This window comes from Salminus brasiliensis, chromosome 6 (assembly GCF_030463535.1).
Source record: "Salminus brasiliensis chromosome 6, fSalBra1.hap2, whole genome shotgun sequence".
NCBI classification, from domain to species: domain Eukaryota; kingdom Metazoa; phylum Chordata; class Actinopteri; order Characiformes; family Bryconidae; genus Salminus; species Salminus brasiliensis.
In genome coordinates, this window is record NC_132883.1 from 43,363,020 (window position 1) to 43,383,465 (window position 20,446).

Sequence of the window (20,446 nt, forward strand, 5' to 3'; positions counted from 1 at the left end):
GGACGTCACCTTAGCGTCTCTTTCAAAAGACACGTCCAGCAGGTTCAGAATGAATGATTAACGAATTATAATTCATTAGTCCAGAGCCACTATGCCACTGTGATCTGGGGATCGATGGTTCAGATCCCGGGCCATGCTGCATTTGCCATCAGCAGCCGGAGTCTGAGAGAGCACAATTGGCCTATGTGTCTCAGGGGTGGGTTGATGGCACTTCCTCCCCACATCACTCCGAGCGTGATGCTGGTCAACACGGGCATCGGTGGGATGGAATATGCAGATTAGCTCGTTGCACTGTAGTTACTGCAGGGGTTTTGGTTTTGGCTGTGGAGTGCATCTACTCAGTCCACCTCCTGAACTGGTTTGAGGGATGAGATTTGTATCTGGTTTAAAAGGGTGCGTTTACATTTGCATTTGAATGTGGTTTGGCCTTATGCAGATATAATCCTGATACTCAGGATGCGTGAAGTGACCAGGCGTACACGGGGTCTTTGACTTGGAACAATAGTGGGACCTATTTTGCTCCTATATACTGTATCTAAAGCAGTTTTCTCAAAGTGGCGCTTGGGGACCACCTGAGGTCCATGACGTATAGTCTGTGTCTGGGGGGTGTTTTAACCACTATAAACACTTAGAAAAATACATTTTCTGAATTTAACATTAAGTAAAAAAAGGAATTTACTTGATAATTTACATTAGATCATTTCGTAATGGTAAATTAAGCAAATAATCAGTAATCATGCTTCAGAATGTACAGATGTGTGTACTTTCACACTGGAGGTACAGTCTCTCCTCAAGTATATGAGCCCAGTACATTGCCTCTTTCCACCCCAGCACACATGAAGGACATGTGTTGGTCATCTGTGCTCTCATAGTGACGTGTCTGTGTGTTCTGTCCGTCATATCGTCTATTTGAATGTGTATTCTCTGTTTTCTCCGATTTTTATATCATGGCATTAATTGTCTTTTTTTCATTGGCTCATGAAACCGTCCTAAACAAATCACCACCACCTTTTTTTCTCTTTCTCTCTCTCTCTCTCTCTCTCGCGCCCGCCGTTGATCTCTGCCATCTCATCTCAGAGAGGAACAGGCGGAGTGGGAGGCACCCGGTGTCCACGCGACGGATGGTGGCTCTGTACGACTACGATCCCAGGGAAAGCTCTCCTAACGTAGACGTGGAGGTAATGAAAATACCCCTCCAGGCCTCCATATGCTTACACAGCCGTCTCATCAGCTTCAGCCTTTAGTTCACTGGCCAGGATACTAGCCTCCTTTGTTCGTGGCTCTACAATTGACCTCTGAAGTTGGACGGTCATTGAGAAGTCGGCACCAGGCCTATATTAGGAACTCTGGGTCTGAGCAGTTTTTCCTCTTTGGGAAAATCCATTAGCCTGGATGTGGCGTTTTCCATATTTTCCTTTTTTTTTAGTGATACGAAAATGTTTTGGAACAATTTAGTTAGCAATTTTTATTTGTTATTATATTTACTTTTTTTTTTATTAATAATTTGATCATTCTTCACATATGTCCATGACACAGTAGAGCAGGGGTGGGCAATTATGGTCCTGGAGGGCTGGACTCCTGCACAGTTTTGTGTTTTTCCTGCTCAAGCACAGAAATCAGCAAACTGTGCTAGACCTCTTGCCCCACCCCTGCACTTGGGAAAAAATAATCAAATGATTAATTAATAGAATAAATAATTAAAAACAGAAAAACAACAGGTTGTGTGGTAAAGAGAGAGCCCAGCCATTAAGCAAAGCTCTCGGTTCACCAGTGGTCAGGAAGTCCTGTGTCAGTGTCCTGACCAGATACAAGCGGCCCAAATGCTTTCTCTCCATCAGGAGGCAGGGCTAACTCTTCATGGTAGAGTGAGGAGCTCTAAAAATAAAGAGGCTTATAGTAGAGCCTCTGCTCCTTTGGTTGAGAGGAGCCAGCCAAGGTGGTTCAGGCATCTGATAAGGATGCCCCCCGGTACACCTCCGACGACACAGCCAATACGGAGAAGGCCCAGAGGAAGACCCAGAACCCACTGGAGGGATTCCTTGGAGGGATATCTTCCAGGCTGGCCTTGGGGATTCTTCCAGCAGGAGCTGGTAAAACTTGGGCCTGGGCTTCTGTGCTCGTCCTATTGGCCCCGCAACCCTGAACTGGATCAAGCGGATAAGAAGATAAGAATAAAATAATTTTCTCATAAAGAACAACTGCTTAGACTTGGAGTTCCTAATATGCACATGATGCCAAATGCAGAACTAGAGGTCCAGTTGCTTCACTTCACTCCAGGCAGCCCCAGCTCCAGTTTTACAGTCATTCAGAAGAAATTGCAAGTTAAACTGAAAAAACAACTAAATTTTAACTTTAATAGAATTTTATGAAGAGAAATTGGTTAAGAGGCTTACTTTGGCAACTTTTTTTGACAAACTGCAGTAATGTGTTTATCCAGTAGGATAAATTCACAGTTGAAGAGAGACTGGTATCCAGGCGAGCGGTTCAGCTATCTTTCATTGTGTTGTATCATGCCATGCTTTGCGCATTGCTGTCTGCACATAACTCTTTATTCATAGCATTTGTGTTCAGGTTGTTTCCTGTATGTTGTTGTTATAATTGTTCAGCGTATTTTTGCTATATATGTAACCAGTATGAATTCCGATCAAATGGAAACTGTCTTGAGGTTTGTTAATCTACTTTACTTAACAGGCTTTATTAATAATTATGATGAAAATATAAGTATAATATAATTAACAGTAAGAAATCCTACAAACAAAAAAACTGATTTATAGCCTTATACACCAGTCAGCCTTAACATTAACACCCCTGACATGTGAAGTGAAAAGCGTTGATGGGACAACCGCCCTGCCCCTCTTGTGGGCCACCGAGCATCCCCTAACAAGCCCCACTGAAGCTGAAAACGGCTCAGTTGGGCCATGAGAAAGGGGGAGAGGAGAGGACGCCAGAGCAGGGATGGGATGTGATTCGAGGCACCTGTCAAGCTGTGATATGTTTATATTAGGCAGCAAGTGAACAGTCAGTCAGACGACTGGATCAGCGCATCTCCGGAACTTCAGGCAGGTCTTGTGGGCTGTTCCTGGTATGCCAGGATTTTCCTTGCTTTACCAGATCTAATAAACCTGCCAATGAAAAGGGGAGGTCAGTCAGGTGTGCTTGAGCAGGGAATCCAGCTCTCAAAGACAGGAATTGCCAATCCTTGGTCAGTACCCACCAAAAGTTCCCCAAGAATGGACAAGCGGTGAACCGTCAGCAGGGCCATGGGCACCTGAGGCTTACTGATGCTCATGGAGGCCCCACCTCACAACTTACATGTTGGAACATGTCTGCTGGTGCTGGTCTTGGTGGCAGATACCACAGGACGCCTTCAGACCATGCCTCGAACGGTCAGATCAACTCAGTATTAGACGGGTGGTGTTAATGTTATGGCTGATCGGTGTATAGTACTTGTTGTAGTACCTATATGTGTGGTCTATGATGGAATACCCAACAGACTAAACAGCTGTAGCCTATCCATAAGTACTGCTTTGTGTATCAGCTTTCCATAGCTAGTGCTGTGTTTTCCACCCGCTGTCACTCACTCTCACCTTTACGTTGGCGCTGCCACACAGGCCCCCTATGAGGGCATCAGACTGAGTGATGAGGTGAGTGGGAAAAGAGTGAGAATACACTCGCTGGGCCTTGTTCCAAATAACACTCTATTCCCTACTGAGGGAACTCACCACACTCTGCACTCCTTGTACTGTGGGCATGAGCACCTGGACTGTCTAATGGCACACTGACATTAGCTCACTTAAAGGAATACCCTAATCGCTGTCGTCAGCATCAGCCCAATGGCTTCTATTCTAAGAGTCAGTGGATAAGTGAGTAAGTGAGACTCATCCAAATTAGGGGCCGGGGTAATCAACTGCTTGCTAACGATGTGGGTTGGATAACGGTGGAGTATTCCTTTAATGCATGTGTATGTGTGTGTTGTGAAGTGTAGCTTAATTATAATTAAATTGTACATTGTTTGGATTCTGAATTAAATCATTGAATTATTAAATTATGTTTATATTTGCTAAATAATGGCAGATTATTTCAAAATTATCTTATAATAATCAAATCAATGGTTAATTTATGATGAACCAGTGGCATGCTAAAGAAACTCATCTATTACTCTGTGTCTGTTGTACAGTTTAAGTGTGTATGGTTAGGCATGCCTACCTCCAGTGATATGTGTTGATATGCAGAGTGTCTGAAGGCTGAATGAATGGGTGCCTGAGAGGGGTGTAACAATTCACATGAATTCATAAATCGAATCGATGCAATACAGTGATGCCTCAAGTCTATTTTTTAAATACTTTATAGTTTCTGATAAGAATGATGGTAAATATCCTCATTAAAAAGTACTTATTTAACAATAACAAAAATTATAAATCATCTGTATATACAACACAATATTCAATATATTAGCTTTTAATATATAATATACTGTACTAAATATTATATTTGTCTCATTTCCTTTAGTAAACTACAATAATAGTTGATATTTAGTAAAATTCTTATTAAAAACAATCCTGTAAAAATACTGTACTACTGTCGATCTTTTTTTATAAGGATATGCGTGTTGATTTTATTTAAATTTACTAAAGCAATCGACATTATAATTATAATTAATACCACATTGTTGCTGTAACGCAAAAAAAACACATGCCTTTACAGCTAGTGTCAAAACCAGTGTGCTAAGCGCAAGCTGGTATACATGAGCTAAGGCACTAACCACAAGCTAATAGGCTAATTGCAAGCAGCTGAGCTAATGCGCTGTGGTTTATCAGATAACCACATGCTAATCACATGCTAAAATGTCACGCTAACAGTTAGCTAGTTTGGTCACTGAAACTTGTAGGTGCTAATTGCAAGCTGGTATACATTAACTAAGGCGCTAACCACAAGCCAACAGGCAGCTTGCTCTAGTTTGTTGAGCGTATTGTTTAGTACAGTGTGTGTGTGTGTGTGTGTGTGTGTGTGTGTGTGTGTGTATCGAGATCGAGAGCCTTGCGGGATCGTGACCGTACAGGCCGAATACACTGCATTGTTACATCCCTGCTGCATGACTGAGCGGCTGGCAGTAACAGTGTGCAGCGAATGGCAGTAAAGGCAGTGCAGTGGCGCGAGTTCCTGTCGGAGGAGAGTCTCGAGTGCTTATTTGAAACACAGCCTGTGTCTGTCTGGTCCTTGCCGTGGAGGAGAGGTCAAAGGTCACAGTCACTCAGCTGAACCTGCCTTACCTCAGAGTTGCTCCATGTGTTGCTGTCTGTCTGTGTGTGTGTGTGTGTGTGTGTGTGTGTGTATGTGAGTACTTCATTAGTGTGGTTGGTGTGTTTTGGAATGGACATCCATGCATAGTGTTATGATAGTGGTAGTATGACTGTTGGTCACGTGTGTCATGGATTCGTTTACCTGCAGGTTTATTAATGCTTAGTTTAGTTAAAGGACTAATGTGGTAAAATATCAAATTTACCCAAATTTCTCCTTAAATTAAATGTAATCAGTCAGCCAACACTTATTAGGTTATTCAGTTTTGCACTGAAGCTACAAGGCTAATGTAGTTAGACAGTAATGGAGGGTGATAGAGACCAGATGTTATTGTGCTAGCTGCATGTCTAAATCATCCCTCTGTCTTTAACTGAGTCAGATTGTTGAGTTAATTGTAATTTTCTTTAATTGACTTGCTCTTACGTGGTTTCTGACACTAGGACTCCCTGTTTTCTGTACACATGGACTAAAACACGGGAGAGTCCACCGTTTTTAATAGCCATAAACTTTTGTCCATTGGTCTTCTCTTATTCTCATATCAGTGAGCTATCAGCTACCTACCAGCATTAACTTAGGGTTGACTAGCTAAGGGCCCCGAGCCTGGTGACTATAGCTGTGTCCGAAACTGTGCAGATGCCAGAGCATGTCTTGGCTGATGAGGTACATTTAGGGTAAATTGAGTAGATTAGCATTAGTTTCATTAGAATTTCGTCAGTGTTCGCACTGTTGCATTACTTCGTTTTGTAACCGTGGAGTTACATGTTCATTCCCAACAAATAATGTAACAGTGCCTGTGCAGTGTGTTACATGCTATTGCACACTTATGTGAGACCCATAGCTTCAGCAGCTCAGATCAAGCCCAGCGTGTCTGTGTTGTCCGGTATTATCAGTGGATGAAGTATGAGTGGAGTTTGTGTCGTGCTCTTCCTCAGGCTGAGCTGACCTTCTGTGCTGGGGATGTGATAACGGTGTTCGGGGAGATTGACGAAGATGGATTTTATTATGTGAGTAAGGTTATGCGCCACCTGTGTGTGTGTTTTTCAACATTTAATATCTACTGTGTGTGTGTGTGTGTGTGTGTGTGTGTGTAGATATTTCTTGTATTTCCATTCACTGACCACTTTACTAGAAGCACTTACCTTGAATGTCTTATCAGTGGCCACTTTATTAGAAACACCTACCTTGTACTTCCTCTCATTGGCCACTTTATTAGAAACACTTACTCTATATTTCCAGTCACTGGTCACTTTATTAGAAACACCTTCTTTATGCTTCTTTTCAGTGGCCAATTTATTAGAAACACCTGTCTTGTCCTCTCGCTGGTCACTTTATTAGAAACACATATCTTGTACTTCCTCTCACTGGCCACTTTATTAGAAACACCTTCTTTATGCTTATTAGTGGATAATTTATTAGAAACACATATCTTGAGCTTCTTCTTTTTAGTGGTCACTTTATTAGAAACATGTCTTGTCCTTTCTCTGGCCGCGTTATTAGAAACACTTACTTTGTACTTCAATTTACTGGCCAGTTTATTAGAAACATCTACCTTGTACTCCCACTCACTGGCCACTTTATTAGAAACACCCACTTTGTGCTTCCACTCACTGGCCACTTTATTAGAAACACCTTTTTTATGCTTCTTTTTAGTGGCCAATTTATTAGAAACACCTGTCTTGTCCTCTCACTGGCCACTTTATTAGAAACACCCGCTTTGTGCTTCCTCTCACTGGCCACTTTATTAGAAACACCTACTTTGTGCTTCCACTCACTGGCTACTTTATTGGAAACACCTGCTTTGTGGTATAAGGCCCTCTGCAGCCTAAGCTGCGTCCAGATGTCGGTGGTGTCAGTGTTGGGTCAGTGGTGGCACATGTTCTCTGTGATGTCGTCTGTTTTAGGGAGAGCTGAACGGACACAAAGGCCTGGTGCCCTCCAACTTTCTGGAAGAAGTGCCTGATGATGTGGAGGTTTACCTCACAGAGCCCCCCAATCGGCATCCCCAGGACCACCCAGGCCGGACAAAGACCAAAAGGGTACACCCCGTTTCACACCACTAGCCCTCTGTCATCCATCCGCTCTCTCGTTCGCTCTCTCTCTCTCTCTCTCTGTTTCTTTCTCCCTGCTTTCTCTCTACGCTTTGTTTATAGGTTTTTTTTTTTTTATCTCTTCTCCGTCTGTGTTTTGTGTCGTGTGACCGCTGTTTATTTATTTGTTTATTTGTTTGTTAATTTATTTATTTAACTATTTGGTGGATCATCAAAGAAATAAAGAAGACAAAAGAGTCTGAGATGTGCCACTCACCACCACCCTAATGCTTCAGAAAAAAAGGGTTCATTGCTGTTCAGATGTGTGTGAAAGTCTCTCTGGGAGATGTTCTCAAAACAATGGTGCGATATTCATAAAGCATTGTTCACCAGAGGAGCCATGTACAGTCATGAACATTGTTTCTGGTTATTATTTGTAAAGTTGGGGGCGGGGGAGGGGGGGGGGGGTTAAAAAAAAGCACCAAACAGATGAATATGAATTATTTTTTTGCGTGTTGAGCATTGTAGAAGATGCTTTATGAATATAAGTGTGTTTGACCTGAAAATAAAGTTTCTAATAGAGGAAATAGTTTTGATGTACAGAGAGATGAAACCATGTAGAGCTGTAGAAGTGCATGCCCCTTCTTTCAGAATGCTTGATTTCCTCCGTGAACTTTTTTATATCATGAGAAAATGATTGAAATCAGTAAAAAAAAAAGTGAAAAAAAGAAAACAGAGGAGGAAAAGCCTTTTGTACATGTTTCCAGAAGATCTGTTCTTTTGTATATTGCTGATATTTAAATCTGAGCTTGCACACAGTCACAAATGTACGTGTAGAAAGAGACAGAGAAAGAGATCTATACTTTAAGAGGTGATTTTATCTATAGATTTTACGACTAAAGCAGGTACTGTGTTATGTATGGTTCCATGAACAACCTGAAGAATATGCTCTTCAAAATGAAGGTGCTTCAGATGCTTGTTTGAGCGAAGCCTTAGAAGAACCATGTTTGGCTCTGTGAAGTGTCCATAAACTTTTGTGTATTAAAAAAGAAACTCTTGTGCTTTTTTTGGTGCTTAAGTTATAAGTTAAGTTGAATTGTTATTCTTCAAAATTCGTAATAAATTCTTAAAAGATAAGAAAGAAAGATTTTTTTGTAATGTTTCTCTCAATTCTAAGATTAATTGATTAATTCTACTACTAAAAGAAAAAATGGGGATTTGGGGGGATCCCATGTAGTCCAGTGGACTAAGCGCTGCCACTATGATCCGAGGATCGCTGGTTCGAATCCTTGCTTGCCATCAGCAGCCGGAGCCTGAGAGAGCACAGTTGGCCTTGCTCTCTCAGGGGTGGGGGGGATGGCGCCTCCTCCCCCCATGTGCGTGTGTTAGCTGCTGTATTGGAGCATCACATTTTGAGGAGAATTAGACATCTGATAGGATATTGATTGATTTTTTATAATACATTTTATATATATATATATATATATATATATATATATATATACAGGACTTAAGGAAGTAGCATAACACGCCTCGCTCTCTCTGATTGGATAGGAGGGCCCTCCTTCTCCCCCATCACTCAGTATGATATAACAGAAATGGCAGTTAGTGTTCTCCTTCAAGCGTGTTGCATCTGAGCTGGGAGCTACTTAGCGATGCCGCCTCAGCGATAGAAGAGGAGAAGAGGCGGTGGTTGGCTTTGCTTGAGTCCACAAAGAGTGTCTAAAGAAAATACTTCTTTTGCTAGTATAAGCCACGCCCTAAACGGCTGAAGACTGTTTTTTTTTTTGGGCTGCAGTTCGGGGGGCGGCTTCCTTGGCAGGTGTGTGAAGCCGAGCCAAGTGAAAGGAGCATTAGAGAAGGCTGGGTGGAGGTGGGAAGCAGAGGGTATATATAGATATATATTTATATAGGAGGTGAGGAGGTGGAGGAGTTCACGTCGTGGTCCAGTGTTCTCTTATTTGAGATTTGTGACAGTGAGGTCCATCATTATAGGAGCAGAGCCGAGAACAATTCTGAGCTTTAGAGACTCATCATGAATCTGACTCAGACTTTCTGTTGGGACTTTCCTCAAGATCTAATTTAAGAACAAGGTCTCCAGCATCTTCCTGCCTGAGAAAGATATCAGAGGCCTTGTTCTTAGTCCTTAGTTAGTTCTCAGCTGTCAGCGTTTACCTTAGGAAGCTTCTGTGAATCCGATGTGTGTACAAGTGAAAGCTCTGTAGACCCCCAAAAGGTATCACGAAATGTTGCTTCTCTACGGAACCAAGCACGGTCTCTCCATGGCCTCACTCAGAGCACCATCTGAAGCACTGTTCATTTTAGGAGGGATGAGGAAGCTGCTGTTGATGCCTGTTCCTCTGGACAGGACTGCTCAGAGACTTCTCCTGTAACTCTGACTTGTGTGATTTCTGGGTTCTTCTCTCACTGTTCTTCTCACTGTGCAGACTGTTGAGATGCATTTCTGCGTCATGCCGTTGTTGTTTTTTTATTTTGTTTATTTCTTTGTTTCCTTCACCCGCTTGGCAAACCAGAAGAAGAGCGTTCATTTCACGCCGTAACGGCTCAGTACACCTCACGTAAGTGAGCGACTGAGGATACCAAACGTACCGCTGTCCTCGTCTAATGCAGATGACATGGGCCCCCCTTTACTGTTGCCCCCCTGGTACGCAATGCGCATGCATACGGACATGTACACACACTCAAAATGACACACACTGGTGTTTAATGTGTATATAAATATTGTATAGAGACAAGCACACACATTATGATGCCTTAAAAGGAGAATTAGACTTCTGTTGGGGTATAATAAATGATATATATAAATATATGTGCTTAGTTTATAGGTTAGTCAGATATCGACCAATCAAGTGCAGCACTAGGGGTGCAAAAAATACTTAAACTGAAATTATACTTAAGTAAACGTTTGAGGAAAAATGGATATAAGGAGTCAGAGAGCATAACAGGCCTCGCTCTCTCTGATTGGATAGGAGGGCCCTCCCTCTCCCCCATCACTCAGTATGAGTGTCTGTCAGCTAAAGAAAATGTAAGTAAATAAATGAAAAACCTGTTACTATATGTAGTGTGTAACAAAAAGGAAATACATTGTATTAAACTGAAATTAAAATGCAATTATTGGTTTTGTAGGAGGCAACACGGTCAATAATCACTAATCACTGTTCTTTTCACTGTTCTGTTTCACTGTGACCAATAGAAATGCCTCGGAATTATGAAATATTATTCATAATTGACTTGCATTGAAATTTAAGAAGAATTTTTAGTGGTGGGCAGTTCCGGTTCTGGAAGGCCGGACCCCTCCTCAGTTTTGTGTTCTTTTCCTGCTCAAGCACACCTGATTCAATTCACCTGTTATTGACCAGGTTCAGGAGGTCTGTTAGAGCAGGGAAAGCAGCAAACTGTGCTGGACTCTGTTGACCACCCCGCTATAGACCATGTAAAAAGTCCTTGACTGAAAAATCTGTCTTTTGAAAATGTGTTTAATAAGTTTAAGGAAAAAATAAGATTCAAAAGCATCTTTTTTCTTTTAGAAATGAAATATTAATATTTATGTTTAATAATACTTAAAATAACACTTCAGTACGGTACTCAAGTACAACTACACAAGCATTTTGCACCCCTGTGCAGCACGAATGGTGTGGAAGAACAGAAAAGCCTGAACGGAGAGGGGCGAGAGGAATCCTACCCTCGTCCCCCTTTCTAGGTGTTAATATTTCAGGTTATTTACATTACTGTACAAAATCTGAAAGCACTCGTCATATCCGTAACCGCTTTTCACTTTTTGACACAGTGTGAATCTGGCAGTTGTTCTTTACTTAGTGCCAAAATGTTACGATAAATTAATGGACCAATAGAAATGCTCCAAAGTGGCTTGGAATATACTGTTTTTTACATCGACTTGCATTGAAAGATGTTTTTTCTTTCTCCTGTAAAGCTATATATGATATAAAATCTATAAAATCATAAATAATGTAGTATAATGACCTATTTTCTCAACGATATCTGCCACGAGATTTGATCCCCACCTTCAAAACATGATGAATGTTCTACAGCTTTTCTCAGGCTCATCTACAGCTCAGCTCATCCTTACTTTTTTCACTGTATATACATATGTAATATACACAGCGATACCTGATAGTAGGAACAGTCACCTTTGGCTCGGATGACACTAGCGAGACGTTGTGGCGTGGACTATGTATTAGGTGATGGAAGGTGTTCATTATAGAGATTATCTGGGCCACAGTGGGCTCTAACTTCTTGGGATGTTCTAGAGCCATCGTAGTGAAGGTCGAAAACAGTGAACGGCGACTCCACTGTGTACCAGTTACCCTCTATAACGAACACCTTCCATCACCTTCTACATGCATAGACGTCTTGCTAGTGTCATCCGAGCCAAGGGTGGTAATTCCCACCGTTAGGTAGGTGGTCATAATATTCTGATATGACTGTGTAAATATACAAATATATAATATAATATAATGTAATATAGATTTTATTTTATTAAAACCACACACCAGACAGAAACACGCCTCTCCAGGTTTTGGAACTAGTCCTACTATTGCTACTTCACATTTTCTGACCCCCTGCCCCCCTCCCCTCCCTGCCTGCCTCTGTGGAGCAGCTCAGAAAACTGTGATTGGGTCGACTGCAGTAACAGAAAGCTGCGATTGGTCGGCTCCAGGCAACAGGCGCCCAGTGCCAGTGCATTAGACGGGCCGAGGCTGGTATCTTCAGTCGGTTCTCTGGGTGTTGTACATGACAGTGTCCGTCTCATTGACTCCTACTGTAACTCATGGCTCAAGCTACACGGCCATTGTTGCACGACAAAGGTCCAAGTTTGACCCCTGATCCCTCACTCCCTCGCCCTCCAAAACCCCACCCGCTTCTCTCTATTCTCTGCGGTGTGCAGTAGTGTTGCCGCCCCGACAGGGACCAAACCCTTCCCTCGAAAAAGCTGCGCACCCCAGTCTTGAAGCTCTGGGACAGAAACAAAGACCTTTTGCTCCGCCCACAAACACAAGTTAGACAGGCTTTACAAATGCTTGGCAAATTAGATCTAACGAGAATCAGCCATAACATTAAAACCACATATTTTGTAGGCCGCATTTGTGCTGCTAAAACAGCTCGGACCCATTAAGGCCTCGGAAGGCGTCCTGTGGTATCTGGCACACCAAGACATTAGCAGCAGATCCTTTAACAAGTCCTGCAGGTTGTGAGCTGGGGCCTCCACAAGCATCAATTAAGCCTCAAATAGCCCATGACCCTGTCGCTGGTTCAATGGTGGTCCTTCCTTGGAGCACTGGTACTGACCACTGCGTACCCTACAAGACCTTTCTGATGTTTTAGAGATGTTCTGACCCCCTTGTCTAACCCCTCGCCCCAAGCTCAGGCTGTGAGAATACACAGTCCTAAAAGTTCATAGATCCTAACTGTGTGGCCTTTCTGTTGGAGGCTGGTATTGATGGACAAAAGCTGACCACGTTTGCCAACGTAAAGCCAGTCGAACCTCACGTAAAAATCATTTGGGGTGGAGCATGGAGGTCCATTGCCCAAACTGTGGTCTGTTTACCGTTTAATGAAGCGTGTGTGGGGTGCACGTTTTCTCAAAGGAATGGCAGGCAGCGTTATTAGACACTAAAGCATTATTTCCATCCCCTAGAGAGTAGATTTCACGTTATCTGAGTTTGTTTTTTTTAAGTGTCTTTTCCATATAAGAGGCTTTTAGTAGCTTTAACTGTTACGAGAATTGTAAACGAAGTGTTTTCAAGCAGGTTTGATTTGGCTTCAGGTCCCTCGGTGACGTAACCATGCCGAAAGGTGATAGATTACGTCAAAGACTGGTAAATTAAACGCTCATCTTTTCTCTTTATCACCATTAATTCTACACTGACGTGTGTATGTTATGTAGTCAGCTCTTTTGAAGACACTACCTCCCTCTAGTGTTAAAGGTCATTACTGCAGTAGAGTATCTTTATCTGTCATATTTGTGTCCCTCTGTGTAATGCAGTGATCTCTATGTCAATGTTTATGTTTTAGGGTCTGAACAGAGTGTAAAAAAAAAGGAAATCCAGACAACAAAACTGTGTATTTAGCGAGAATATTTCTAGTAGCACCTTTTACGTGTTTTCAGTCTTTTCTCGATAGCATTGTAGCATCAACATGCCTTGTTATGAAGGGCAGGGGGAGGTACCTGACCCAAATTGGACCGAGTGTTGATAGAAAACCACTGTAGCCAGAGCTGTTATGTGCAGAATTTCCCCTGAGTGTTTACCGTGTGGTGTGTATCTCTCCATTACCCCCCCCCTCCCACACCCTCACCCTCCCACACGTACTGTATGGTGGCCCTGCTGGGACAGAATGGACTTTGAGGATGTTGGGATGCTGTGAGAAAGAGAAAAAAAAGAAAGAGAGATCCTGTGTTGCCGCCCAGCCCTGAACTGTCCCTTACGGGTCTCCCATTAGGTTCCCGTGGAAAAAGCGGGGGGCTCTCCGAGAAGAAGCGCCACACGCACAGTGCGGCCCCAGGGGCCCGGAAGCCCCGCCCCGCGACGGCCCCAAAGCATCCCTAAGAAACAAGGATTGCTCTCCAGAGGAAAGACACTGTTGAAAAGGCTTGGTGCTGTGAAATAGGGGTCAATGCTGGGCCTTCTTCCGTTCTGCTTATATAGTGTGTAGACTGTAGAGACACAGTCTGATAAAAAAAAACCCCTCTTCCATTCATTTTAACCCCTCGAACCCTAGAATTATTCTACTGCTATGAAACTCATATGGGAGTTAACGTTAAGGTGTTCACACGTGGGACCATTAGGGTTTAAGGGGTTAGGTTGGTATGGAAGTGGATGAAGGAAAAGGGAAATGGTGGGAACTGGGCTTTTCATGACCACGGGCCTAACTAGTGGAGTTCCGTACCTCGTCTTCTGTTTTGAGACTTTTCTCCGGGCTGGCGGGATTAGCGCTGGGAAACCGTCTTTATTATGCAGTATTTACGAACTAGCAGTGTGAATGAATCCTCAAAAAGGATCATTTTAGGTGATGTGACACTGAATAACGATTGTTTTCCATCCTCCGCAGCAGCACATTGCACACCATCCAAGGGACAAGGCTACAACTTCCTAAAAGTTGGTATTAGCACAAGTTATTATGGGTTTAGCACACGCTGTAGATGGGTTCTGCAAGATACATACACACAGTAGGGTCCAAATGTCTGAGACCACCTTTAAAATCTAGAAGATTATAGAAGATTATATTTTATAATGAATGCAAAATCATAATTTGACATTATTTCTTTATTTTTAAGGGGAACAGACATGCAGACAAGTAGTTTAGTCCAATTCAGTAAATAAATGTTTGGGGGAAATGCTATTGTGTGTGGGGAACTCTCAGGGTAGATATCTGATGATTTTTGGGAATTAGAAGATACATATCTGTAATTTTAATTATTAGATTATAATTATAAGCTGTCCACTCAGATCTCTCCCTCTGTTAGGACTTCATGTTGATGCTCCACTGACTGTAACAGGGAGAACAGCGTCTCCAGGCTTGCGGGATACTCCAGGATCGTCACGCTGCTAACCGCACACAGGCAGCAGGAAAATGCTCGCCAGAACTGTGTAACGCTCCGTAACCAGAGTCATATTAGTGTAAATCCAGTAGTATTACTCTGCCGCCTCAGTCCACATTGATGGAGAAGAGGTGGTGCAGTACATCTCGTTGGATGTGTGGAAAATGGGTCACAAAGCAGATACAGTTGTATGGAAGCTTACGGTCATACGGGTCTACCAGCTGTGGCAAAAGTCTCACCAGTCTACAGGAAATTCTCCTCATTCCTGTTGACTGGTGGGATTTGTGCCACTGCTGGTGGACCCGTATGACCGTAAGCTTCCACTACTTCACTCTATGGCATTTGGCCACACCCAAATGCAATCACTCCTTTTAGCCAATCATTAACTCTCTCTGCTTTGTGACCCATTTTCCACACATCCAGCGAGACGCTCACTGCACAGCACCACCTCTTCTTAATCTATGAACCCTGTCACACACCCCGCAGGAATTTATAGCCTGAGCATCTTTGTGCAGCGCCATCTGCAGGAGCCTGAAGTTACTACCACCTCATCCGGGGAGCTTTTATATGTATATGAAGAGGGAAAAGTAGAAGAAGCAGTAATGCACCTTGCCACTTTTACCAAAGTTTCCCAGCCCAGTTCTGAGTGGTCATGAAATTCCTAGTGGGGCTCAGCCTCCTCTAATCTATCTGCCTTATAAAATGCACAATGGTTTGTGTGGTGGCCAGTTGGGCGGGCGAGGTCTCGTTTGTACTCGTTTGTGCGTTCGGGTCAATGCTTTCTTCTCCTGCGAACAGACGACAGAGAAAATCTGCATCAGTGTTTTGTGCTGCTTTACTGCAAAACCTCGCAGTGGGACACTCGCAGTGCTCAGACTACACGGGTACGGAGGGGAGGGGGGAGTGGGATTCATTCATGCCTCGAACCTGCAGATCAGATCTGCACACTGCTGATCTGCATTACGACCAACATTGGACAGTACAGCTAATCAGGGGGATAATAACCGCGGCTGTTTCTTTGTTTGTTTGTTTATTGTTTTGTTTTTGTTTGTTTTTTCTCCACTGACTTCCCAGCAGACGTTGAGAGTTGTGAATGTAAGGCCCAGTCAGAGTCAGCGTGTCGGGACGGGACAGCTAGGCCGAGATCGGTCTTGAGCTTGTACTGTATTTCCTTCTCTCTCTCTATCTCTCTCTCTCTCTCTCTCTCTCTCTCTCTCCTAACAAACGCATTGCCACTCTCTTCCTCTCTTCCTCATTCCATTTTTTCATTTTGCACTTTCTCTGAACTGCGAACTTCATAGACATCAGAGGTTTGGAGTGAGACTGCCAAAAAAAACAAATAAATAAAAAAAAGGAATGTATGAAAACATTCTGTATATCTTGTACAATTTTCAGCCAAAATAAATATGCATTTTAAGTCATTGGAATAGATGTATATAAAAGAAATATATATATAAAATATATATATATATAATTTTTTGTTTTGCAGAGTCAGGAAATCATCCGTTATCAAGCATTGCTTCTACATGTTGTTTGAGTGACTTGCTCTTTTTGTACTTTGTCCATTTGTAAATTCTTTTTAAATGTTTATACTTGCTTTTCAGACTGCCTTTTTTGTACATTCAACTTTATAATCGGACAGTGCAAGCTTTCCTCACGGTGTCTTCAGAACCATAACGTTTTAAAGTCCGCAACTGTGTGCTAGCTTTATGGAAAAGAAATAAGCCTATATTGGTGATTATATAATATTGTGTGGGTGTGCATGTGCAAAAAGGTTTTTTTAAAAGTCGAAATAAATTTGATATTTTGTACACAGTGATGGTGCCATGGCTTCTTTTCTGTGTTGGGCTGGAGGGAGCGTTGTAGCGTTCCACCACTAGAGGGCAACCAAGCGCTTACATTGAGCTGCAGATCTCTGACGTTAGTGAAAGTGCTGAAAGTGAGGATTTCTCTGAAAATACCTCGACAGCATCTGTTCATATTGAGCTGTGTAAAAGCCACTTTCAGGTAAAATAATAATAAAAATAATAATAATAATAATAATAATAATAATAATAATAATAATAATTAGGTCTGTGTCTGACACCCATACTCTTCTCATGTTGGCTACTTTCAAAACCTTCTTTATATATATATATATATATATATATATATATATATATATATATATATAATATTTTTTATGTTTTTTGAAGCTCCTCATTTGATTAGATGAGCTTATGGATAGAAGTTATTTTTACAGTATTTACTGTCATTGTGTGTTTTGGACTTGGAGTTAACAGAGGGTAGCAGAGGAGGTAGTTTATTCGACGTGTTCGTGCTGTTTGCATTAGTGTAAAATGTTTTTGGTCATTTTCTCTTTTTTTTCTGTGCAAACTTCCAGTCAAAATGTGTATTTCTGTTAAATTAAATCGGTAAAAAAAAAAAAAAGAAAAGAAAAGAAATCACTGAAAAAAATCTGTAAATAAATCTGCACGTTTTTGATCAATGAAATTAATTCTTAGTTTAAAAAAAACTAAACCAATTGCGATAATATTAAAATGTTAATAAAATAAATAAAATGTTGCTGAGAATTCATATTTTTTAAAATAGAAATAATTAATTTATTTTATTGATTTAATTTCCGCGAGTACCGCGAGTACCGTCCCAAGTCCCGCCCCTCTCTCGCTGCGATTGGGCAAGCTGCGTGCGAGTGTGATCTTCTAGCCAATCGTAGCGCAGGAGGCGGGAGTTTGTCGGAAAACGGGTGGAAGTGAGATCAGCTCGGCCAATCGCAGCGCCTGAAGGCGGAACGCGGAATACGGGCGGGAAACGAAGTAACGGTCCCAACCCACTCCCGCACAGCGCAGCGCGAGCCAGATGTCAGTGAACGGCAGCGCTGCTCAGCTGCAGCAAGCGGAGGCGCTGCTCGGGTTTTTGGACAGAATGGATTAAAACCTGGTGGGAAAAGCTGGAGACGGGGATTTTAGAACTGGAGTGACTTTCTCAGTCACTTTTTCATCACATATAATCACTTCTGTGTTTTTTTCTGATACAGCACACGTTCAGCTTATAGGGTGTATATGTAAACTGATGGCTCGCGCGTGCTCGATGCTCGTTGCGTAGCAACAAACCGTCCCGTTAAAGGTTTTTCTCAGTGGGTTAAAACTTAAAGCTTTAATTTTTAACATCATGGACTTTTTATACACAGTCTTAAACCTGTCCGCCGCTGTGAACGTCCTGCAGGTAAGGTCTTGGCCTGTTTTGGGAAGGTCAGGTGATGTCCGGCTCTTTCTGCAGGATTGGGGGGGTGGGGGGGGGGGGTATGGGGGGGTGGACAGGTGCAGGTGTTTGCTGGTGTTTCAGGAGTTTGCTGTTTTATATTCGCAGGTTTTTGGTGACAATGTCGTGCCGTCCAAGCATCCAGGTAAAAAAACAAAAAACCTCATAAAACTGATTTTTATTAATTAATTAATGAATGAAGTTTGATTGATTATAGCAATCAGGTATTGACTGTAGCAAAAATGATTAAAAAAGGGTTCCACGTTTAACGGTACCTGTCTGTCTTTGTAAACTACATCAAAATATTGCTGCTGTAAAAATAGGAATTTATTATAAAGTGAGATAATATTAATTATTTATGTATGTGGAGGACTGTACTGTTGATAATATTATAACACGTTAACCAGGTGTCCTGTGAAATAAATAGGAAACATGGTTACCCGGCTGTCAAATATTGCTGCTGTAAAAATAGGAATTTATTATCAAATATATAGAATTAATGAAATTTATTATTATAAAAAGCTTTATTAATTCATTATTTGTGTGTAGGACTGTACTGTTGATAATATCGTAACACGTTTAACCAGCTGTCTTTGTAAACTGTTGTAAACTACGGTCAAATGTCCTGCGAAATAAATAGGAAACATGTTTACCCGGCTGTCTTTGTAAACTACAGCAAGATATACTGTAAAAAATAGGAATTTATTATAAAATTAGCTATATTAATGAAGTATCTATGTGTAGGACTGTACTGTTAATAACATTATACAACGTTTAACCAGCTGTCTTTGTAAACTACAGCCATATATTGCTACTGTAAAAATAGGAATTTATTATCAAATATATAAAATTAATTACATTTATTATTATAAAAAGCTTTATTAATTCATTATTTGTGTGTAGGACTGTACTGTTGAGAACATGATAAGATGTTTACCCGGCTGTATTTGTAAACTACAGCAACATATACTGGAAAATAATAGGAATTTATTAAATGAGCTATATTAATGTATTAATGTTTAGGACTGTACTGTTAATAACATTACAGCACGTTTAACCAGCTGTTTTTGTAAACTACAGAAAAACGTACCATAAAAACAAGATAAATCAACTGTCTGACGTTTTATTAATACTTACAGTTGACTGTTGGTGTATAGGACTGTAAACTACAGTAGTTTGTAAACTACAGTCAAATGTCCTGTGAAATAAATAGGAAACATGTTTACCCGGCTGTCTTTGTAAACTACAGCAAAATTTACCATAAAAGTAAGATAAGCCAGCAGTCTGAGGTATCTTGGTTGAGTGTATTGATGTGTAGGACTGTGTTTAGCCTGGCTGTTCAGGCTGTAAACTACAGCCACATGCACTGTAAAATAAATAGGATGCATGTTTACACAGATGTATACGAAAACTAGAGCAAAATCTACTGTAAACAGGCTAAAACAGCTATATCTGAAATGTTATTATCAGTAATAATGGAGTGCTATTTTATTTATTTATTTATTTATTTTTTAATGACATTACAAGACATATTTCCAGCAATATATCCTGTAGCAGAACCACCATCAGTCCTTTTCTTAAGTCTTTAATATTATAAATCTATTCTGAAAATAGTCTTATTTTACTTTAGTGCCAAATACGTAATTTAACATGTGGAGGAAAGCTGTGTGTTCTCCCGTTCTGAACAGATATGTGACAGGCAGGATATTGGGAGGTATGTAGATATATTAGATAAGAGGTTTTCCACGATTAGGCTAGGAACATTTTATGCATTCACATGGTACCCTTGAACCCTTAAAAAAGCCAGTATACTCGGCGCTGTGATGATATTAAATTACGATACATTAAAGTACATTAAAATACATTAGAATGCATTACAGTACGGTGCAGCACGAAACATCTCAACATAATGGGCCAGATTTATAAAACGTTTACAAATGTTTTTTCCATCACAGTACTTTACACACACCCTCAGTAACAGTCAGTTGAAATCCACATGTTAAAGAGCTCATGCATATTAATGATCCTCCAACGAATCACAACAAAAATAAATAATCATGAGAATAACTTCTGCACTGTCGAAAGCGACAGCAGGGCAAAAATAGAAAGTGAGAGTACAAGCATCCAGACATAGAGGCAGTTCCAGTGCTTGCGTGTTAATGAGCTTATGAATCTATATCTGTGTTTTCCTGATTGATTAAGGCTTGTTCAGAGTCATTGCTGATGAATGAGTCAACCGTGGTGCTTTTTTCTAGTTGGCTCGCGATAAAAACATGGCAGT

General features: G+C 41.3%; 1 protein-coding gene across 19 annotated transcripts in view; it reads left to right on the top strand.

Annotated features, from left to right (window-relative positions):
* The window catches only part of rimbp2b (RIMS binding protein 2b), a 119,021-nt gene that overhangs the window by 92,622 nt on the left and 5,953 nt on the right, over positions 1-20,446 (top strand). For 10 of the 19 annotated variants that reach the window (XM_072682490.1, XM_072682495.1, XM_072682494.1 and 7 more), the window contains 5 exons: positions 1,078-1,178; positions 3,612-3,644; positions 6,231-6,302; positions 7,200-7,334; positions 13,806-15,122. In XM_072682490.1, coding sequence (XP_072538591.1) covers positions 1,078-1,178; positions 3,612-3,644; positions 6,231-6,302; positions 7,200-7,334; positions 13,806-13,973 — 509 coding nt within the window. In that variant the 3' untranslated portion in view covers positions 13,974-15,122. Of the gene's footprint in view, positions 1-1,077; positions 1,179-3,611; positions 3,645-6,230; positions 6,303-7,199; positions 7,789-13,805; positions 15,123-20,446 lie in introns of those variants that run through there. The other 9 variants (XM_072682501.1, XM_072682503.1, XM_072682485.1 and 6 more) reach the window with 3 other exon arrangements.